General features: G+C 42.1%; 1 protein-coding gene across 1 annotated transcript; it reads right to left on the bottom strand.

The window, feature by feature from the left end:
* Nucleotides 1-1,576: 1,576 nt before the first annotated feature.
* Nucleotides 1,577-7,018, bottom strand: LOC124652100. The gene is made up of 4 exons (XM_047191126.1): nt 6,844-7,018; nt 6,122-6,310; nt 5,131-5,360; nt 1,577-2,219 (listed from the first exon to the last, which is right to left on the bottom strand). The coding sequence occupies exons 1-4, from the start codon at nt 7,016-7,018 to the stop codon at nt 1,629-1,631; spliced, it is 1,185 nt and encodes a 394-aa protein (XP_047047082.1). The 3' UTR covers nt 1,577-1,628.
* Between the last annotated feature and the right edge of the window lie 200 nt (nt 7,019-7,218).

The following is a 7,218-nucleotide window of genomic DNA, read 5'->3' as shown; positions in this document are numbered from 1 at the left end:
GACAGAGAGAAATGTGCCGCTTTAGGCCTTGTTTACTTCTCTCGTATTTTTTTTCCCAATGGGTATGGGGATGGGAGGGGATTTGGTGTTCACCCAATCCCCTCAAATACCCCTCCCCAAAAATACACTAGTATGATGAAGAGTTTTTGATTTAGGCAAAAAATGTGAGGATGGGAGGGGATGGGAGGGGATATCTCGGGATTATGTCGTTCAAAACCGGAGAAGTAAACGGACTAGTGGGGATTTTCCGGGATACGAAATAATCCCCTCCCATCCCCATAAATACTCTAGAAGTAAACAAGGCCTTACTGTAGAATAGGGGACGAGGGCTGTACCGTAGAATTGCCTCCATTTGATCTTTTTTTTCCAAACGATCCAGGGATCGAATTTTCATTATCGAGGATAACGAAAATACAGCAGTTTATCACATACAGAAAAGAAGGGGGGGAGCGCCGCCTAATGCTAACTTTCAAGAACAGGAGGTTTTATATTACAGCCCAGAGAACAAACTAAGTTTTAAAAGCCGAGCCAAAGGAAGGAGGCGGCAAGCTGGAGCACAGCCAGCAAGGGATCAACTATAACAAAAGGAGCCAAACAACAGAAGAGATCCTCGGCAATATCAAGCGGCGTTCCCTCCATCATTGTCATCTGAAGTCTTGTTCTCCAGGTGGAGGAGGCTGGTGCGATCGGCGGTTCCAGAAGGTGAAGTCCTTGCTCCAGCCGTCGCCCAGGCGCATGAGACCATCTCCAGCCCTTAAATCAGCTGCATCGCCTTCACCATGGAGCCCTGCCCAATAGTTCATAAATACAACAACGTAACTAATCAGATCAAAGGAAGAGTTAATCAGCTTCCTCTCGAAGCAGGCTCTGTTTCTAAGCTTCCAGATAGCCCAACAGATAGCTGCCAAGCCAGCTATCTGAGAGTTACGGCTCACAGGAACAAATTTTGGAAACCACCAAAAAAATTGTGAAAAACTCCCAAGACGAATGGGAGAGTTGATAGCAGTAGCAACAGTACTCCAAACAAACTTTGCAGCTGCACAGCCGAAGAAGAGGTGGCTGATGGATTCCTGTTCTGTCTCCAGCCCAGTTGTGTTTGAGTAAGTTATCTTTGGTGGCAATGGCATTATGCCAGATTAACCACAACCAAACCTTTATCTTTAGGGGAATCCTGCTTTTCCAGAGGCCTCCATCTGATGCTACCGTAGAGCTGCCTCCACTTGATACTTGGTCATTGATCATGTGTGGTTATTTAGTTTCATCTTCACATTTCTCGATGTGCCCTTTTTCTTCTTTCATACTTTGCAAAGACGAGTACTTGTGGTCAACAGACACTGTCGACCACCAGCTGGCAAATTGATCATCTTAGGTTCAAACAAATTGATCATCTTAAGCTCCTATAAAAGGAGACAGCTGATACACATTAATCGATCATCTTAGATTAACAGAAAACAAGATAGTAATAATGTTTAGAAAGTGACTGACAATACATAACTACAATACACAAAAAGGTTCATACAAACACAAGCATTACGTTGCAGTACACAAATAGGTTCATACAAACAGCAACATTACTTAGCAGTTAGCACTAGAGGAACCCATATTAACGTTGGCAACTAAGCTATGTGTCAATCAACGGTTCTCCAGGTGATCTTCACTGAAACCGTGGTGGATTCATCGAGATTCACAACTTTATCCACCATTCCATGATAGCAGGAATTAAAGCTGTCCTCCCACACACAAGACAGCAGCTTCTGAGAAACTCCTCCATCATCTTTCGGGGTCCCTTCGATACGAAGATCAAGGTAACTGTGTATCTCGACTGCTACAACTGAACTCATTCTGCAGCCAGCTTCCGCAACTCCTTGGTACAGAAGAATCACATCACTGAAACCACTGGTTTTGGCATAGAGATTCAGATTAAGGCCACTTGCAGGAGCACAGAGGATCTCAACATCAACAAATGCTTGTACTGCGTTAATCAACACCAGGAACTTCACATCCAGTCCACACTTCTCTCCATAAATACGCCGATTCGCAATGAACGATTTTGATTCCATAAGGTTGCTGAATTCAGCACATCCTTCAATCAGAAGGTCGTCTTTGGGCCCATTTTCAGGTGGGACTTCAGTACATACACAAAGTCTGAATTCGAAAAGCACATGGCTTGTGATGCAGATACCTCGAGCAGGACTACACAGTGATAAATGTGCCATACCCTGCAATAAGAATCAAGTACCATCACATCACAGACCGGTTACTAGCAGTAGATCGCCTACATAACATGGATTGAGAAACATCTCAAGTGTACGGAACACATCTATTATATACTAAAAGCAAAAAACAGGAGTTTAAAATAGAGACTCAAGGTTAATCCACATCATTAGAATTATTTTAGCCCTTAGATCTGTAATTTAATGGTTAAGATTTAACAAAATTACGTAACATGTCCGAACGTATATTTTGTGAACACACATGATCTATCATGTTGTACATGCACCGCCCTAATAGACAATTTTCGGTTTGACACGGAACGGTCTGAGCACGCCTCCACGGGAAAAAAGGAAACAGAGTTCACGCCTCCACGGAAAAAAAGGAAACAGACTCCATTATTAGTACGTTATAAGAAAGAAGGAAAATAGAGAGACAGACTTTGCATGCGCCCTTTGCTTCCTCCTATCCGTGAGCCTGCACCAAGCCCTACTTCATTTTTCTCTTGACAAATAATAAATTGTGGCAAAAAAATTGGAGACACCGGGAGATGAAAGATGGACGAGGGACGAGGGAGCAACAAACGCCAGCCAATGAGTAAGAGTTCGACGCATCGACATCTAGGAATAATCGGAGGCCGTTAGCAACATCGGTTGTCGTTAGCAGCGCCGGACGGGAGCAGCGTCGGACTAGCGTGAGCGCTGCCGGCTCACCCTGGGATTCTATGCTCGCTGACGTCCCAAGATTTACGAGGTGAGTAGCGCAACCTCGCGGCCAACAACGTGTATGGCTTCCTCCACCTCATCTCCTTAGAGACCGACAACCCAGTTTGCCATCCCGTGAAGTGCAAGAAGGCAAGTTAACACTGCCAAGACTTCCGTTGGCCGCATTGTGAAAGTAGCCTGATGGGTAGGCGGAGAAATTGGATCCATCTACCACTACCACGCAATAGTGTGAGGCCGTGTTCTGGGATGCGCCGGTAATAGAAGCACCCATAGTAGTCTTAGTTAAATCTCATATCCATGCCCAACGATGCAAGCTGCCAAAGCTAGCAATGAAAGCTCGAGAGAAAATAATACGAGCATGGAATCATGGATAGAGTTTTCTCTTCGGGGCGTTTTTGTGTTCTACAATGTCCTCTGCTCGGATACTTCAAGATAATCCTATCATGATCTTAAAGCTACCGATCTAGCCACGACACCAATTGGTAGCTGGAGGAAGCTTACAAGGCTGCAGCTTATGTTTTTGGGATGTTCTGGGCTAACGTTGGATACTGCCACACAACTAAAGTTCCACGGATCACTATGATCCAGCCTGCCGACGTCCATGCGGAGGAGAGCAGCGGCAGCAGACTGGAGACACGGTCGTCGCTGGACAGAGCATGCTGCACAAGGCTCGGTCTAAGCGATTCTTGGGCGGCAAGATGGCGTATCCAGTCGTTGAAGCTGGAGATCGTTGCTTGGCGCATGTAGCCGAGATGATCTTATAGGTAAGAATTTTGATTTTAAACGAAGTTTAGCTACGATCATGGTTCATGGAGCTATAGCTTTGGCAGCGAGGTACACCTGGTGTGGGTAATCCGTTATTCATTTAGTATAAGCATGGCAATATGAATTCAAACCACGACCAGGCCATGCTGATCTGCAAATTCCATATGAATATTCATGTGTACTAATTTTTAATACAATTCGAGGGAGTGAATAAGGCATGAGGCTGCACTTTCTGCATTGCAAGGGTGAGTGCTAACCTAAATTTTGTTACTTCTTCAATCAAAGGGAAAAGTTCAGATTGACATTTAATTTTCAGGAGTGCAAGTAGTATAATTAAATACTGCAGAAAACAAGAAAACAAACGTGGATTTAAGATACATTTTTATTATTCTAACATCGGTTACATTATTTAAAATCCATGCAACTAAAGTGGAGCAGGTTCTTGCCAAATACCAAACCTCGAAGTACAAAATATTCCATATATTTTAAAATGGATGGATTAGAAAAATTGATAGATTACATGTTACTAGAAATTCAATTCAGAATAACCGGTTCGCTATAAACATATTAAACACGCTTGTGTGTGCATGCCATTTTGATACAAATTAGGGAGGACACCGTTGTACATACTTAAGAGACCTTAAGGTGGGAAGAACACATATCTAAAAACATAGAACATTGAAGATCAAACTAGAAATAAAATTCCCTTTTGATATGGTAGTGAAGGAAGTAGATGCCTGAATATATGATATTTTAAAATATTACTTTAAAATTTATAATAGAGATACATTTGAGAGAAGAGTAAAATAAGGTAAAGAATTTTATCACATAAGAAAACCGTTTATATATGCAAAACGATGATGAGACGATTGAATTTATAAGTTAAATATAATTTTGCGCAGATGACAATGGCCTACTTAACCAATACAAATAGAGCAAGTACAAATAGAATAGAGCCCAATAAAACTTAATTTTTTTTATAAATCTTATAGGTTTAAACTCTTGGGGTTTGAAGATGGAGAGATATTTGAGAATCTATGATTGATCATAACTTTTAGAATCTGGTCAAGATGGAGAGATATTTGAGACGTGTCGTATAAAAGAATTAAATTCCAAAAAGTTCATTGAGATTGTACTTTGACATATCAATAATTAAGACACAAATTAAATGTGTATGCATGTTTTCTTACGATACTCTAAGATAGAACTATTAGCTTCCAACCTCACGACATGTATGTCTATGAAATTATAAATTTATATTTCAAATAATTTCAAGAGAAGTAAAGTGATGCCTTCGCATTTGCGAGGGCCACTATGCTAGTTCTACTTATAGAGCTTTAATATGATGCTGCAATCTCATGCATAGGTATTTTCAGAACAATAAAGGAAGCATACACCTAGCAACTTGCAAGTTTGAAAGAAAAATTACCGTCTTCGGCTTCACAGTTACAGCTTCATAATTGTCAATCTCCCGCCTGTAGACATAATTGCGCAAAGGTTCGACACGATCCCGTGTTGCGAAAAAACCAAATATTTTAGCAGATCCAGGTTGGGGATGGTGATAACCAGCTATCTTGAGATCAATGAACTGGAGCAAGTTCATGGGACGACAACGACATTCATTTGAACAATCAATGGTCCCAACGTTGTTGACACTGACTGCAAAAATCAACAAACAAAGCATCAGGTATATACAGAGATTTACAGTCATCAGTAATACATGATGAGAAATAAAAGGCTGGCTCCATCAGACGATACTAACAAATGCTACCGGATTAGGTCAATACTGCCAAAATGTTATGCTATTATGGAACGAAAACATTCTGTCCACCTTCATTGAGTATTTTATTTGTTGCACTAAAAGATCTATGGGGGAAAATATGAATTTTGAATTCACAGAGTTAACCCATACAAATTCTTTTCAAGGTTAAGCCTAACCATGTTCATCTTGTCCTTTTGTTTGAGCTCCATGACAGTAGAAATTAATTTGGACAAGTCACAAGTGGCACATCATATAAGCCAAACAAGACAGTCATCGCTGCTGTAGGTGATGCTCTCTAGCATAATCGTCCCTGGCAGAGTTGCTGCAGGCAAGAGCTCTTCCTCATCATCGTTTCGCCGCACGATGGTTGAGATTTGAAATTTGCACAAGCCATTTCAGGAACTGGTCGATCACAAACGATTGAGAGAAGTAAAGCCAAGAACTGGAAGAACTGTGTGAAAGTGATGCCAATCCAAATAAAAGCATCACGTTAAGCTAACTGGACAGGAGTGGTATAACTTAATGGTGGAAGATATCAATGGAATATATAGCTGATACAATAATAAAAAATGGTGTTTCCCTAAACCGAGAAGCCTTCAACTTTTCCTTAGATGATAAAATGAGACATGGCAGTTCTGCAATAGAAGAAAATACTAACTTTCAGATTCATCGCTGAGCCGATACCGGGTAGCACATGGATGGCTGTCATTTTCTGGCTTGAATGCGTGCAAGCTCCAGAGAAGGGAAGGGCCTCGAAGAGAAATCTCTGGATTGTCGTACAATGCATATTGCTGCTCATAAGTGCCAACCCTTGGGAAATCGTCAACTGTGAAAGGGCGGTATTTCCCTACATGCAAAATCATTAATCCAGCGCCATCAAACATTGATATGGATGATATAAATTAGATGATTGAAAATACCTAGGAGAACCACATTGAGAAATCATTGGTTCGGAATCAATTGCAGTCCCCAAGGCTGTAGTACTAGTAGGCCTATGTGTTTGAACTTTGAAGTGAAAAACATGATTCATATCAAGTGTGGGGCTGCTTAGTCCAGAGCATGCATGATCATGTAGTATCTTCACTATGGTTAAATTCAGTAAACTTCAGCTCGATCAGATAAGAATAACATTACTGTAGTAAAAGTTCCAGTGAAACAGCCATTCAAGCGGTGATTAAGTCGCGATTCAGCAACGCAATGTACCGGTTGAAATTCAAAGGATACCACCTATGTTACTAAAATTCCAAAGAAAAGTATCGTTCTTGATTTCTAACTCAGGAGCCAGGACCCAATTGCATCACGATACACATGGGCATCGAAACTAAGAAACCACCCAACAGAAGCGTATGGAGTAAGAAGGTTAATTAGTAGGTTCCTTACCTTGGTATTCATCCTCCTCTTCGTCGTCGGTAACCGCCCACGGGTTGTCGTCCTCGTCGCTGGTGGGTGAGCCCTCGCCATCGCCCGGTGAAGTTGAGGGGGAAGGCGGTCTCTTCTTCCCACGGACGAGGCCAGGGCATGGTGCCGATTCATCTCCGCCTCCGTCCACTTCCATGGCGCCGCCGCCTAGAGGAGAAGGAAAGCAAGGGGACGAGTTGGGCGGGTGAGACAGAGAGAAATGTGCCGTTTCTTGTTTTGGCAAAGACACAATAGGGGCAAAGGGCTACGTGTCGACTGCCGATTTTTTTGAGAAACACAGTACAAACGCAGACGCTCACATACACGCGCATACACTCACCCCTATGAACGCACACA

Source organism: Lolium rigidum, chromosome 5, assembly GCF_022539505.1.
Source record: "Lolium rigidum isolate FL_2022 chromosome 5, APGP_CSIRO_Lrig_0.1, whole genome shotgun sequence".
Classification (NCBI taxonomy): domain Eukaryota; kingdom Viridiplantae; phylum Streptophyta; class Magnoliopsida; order Poales; family Poaceae; genus Lolium; species Lolium rigidum.
The sequence above is the reverse complement of the archived record's forward strand: the minus strand, read 5'-3'. Positions and strand labels throughout refer to the sequence as shown.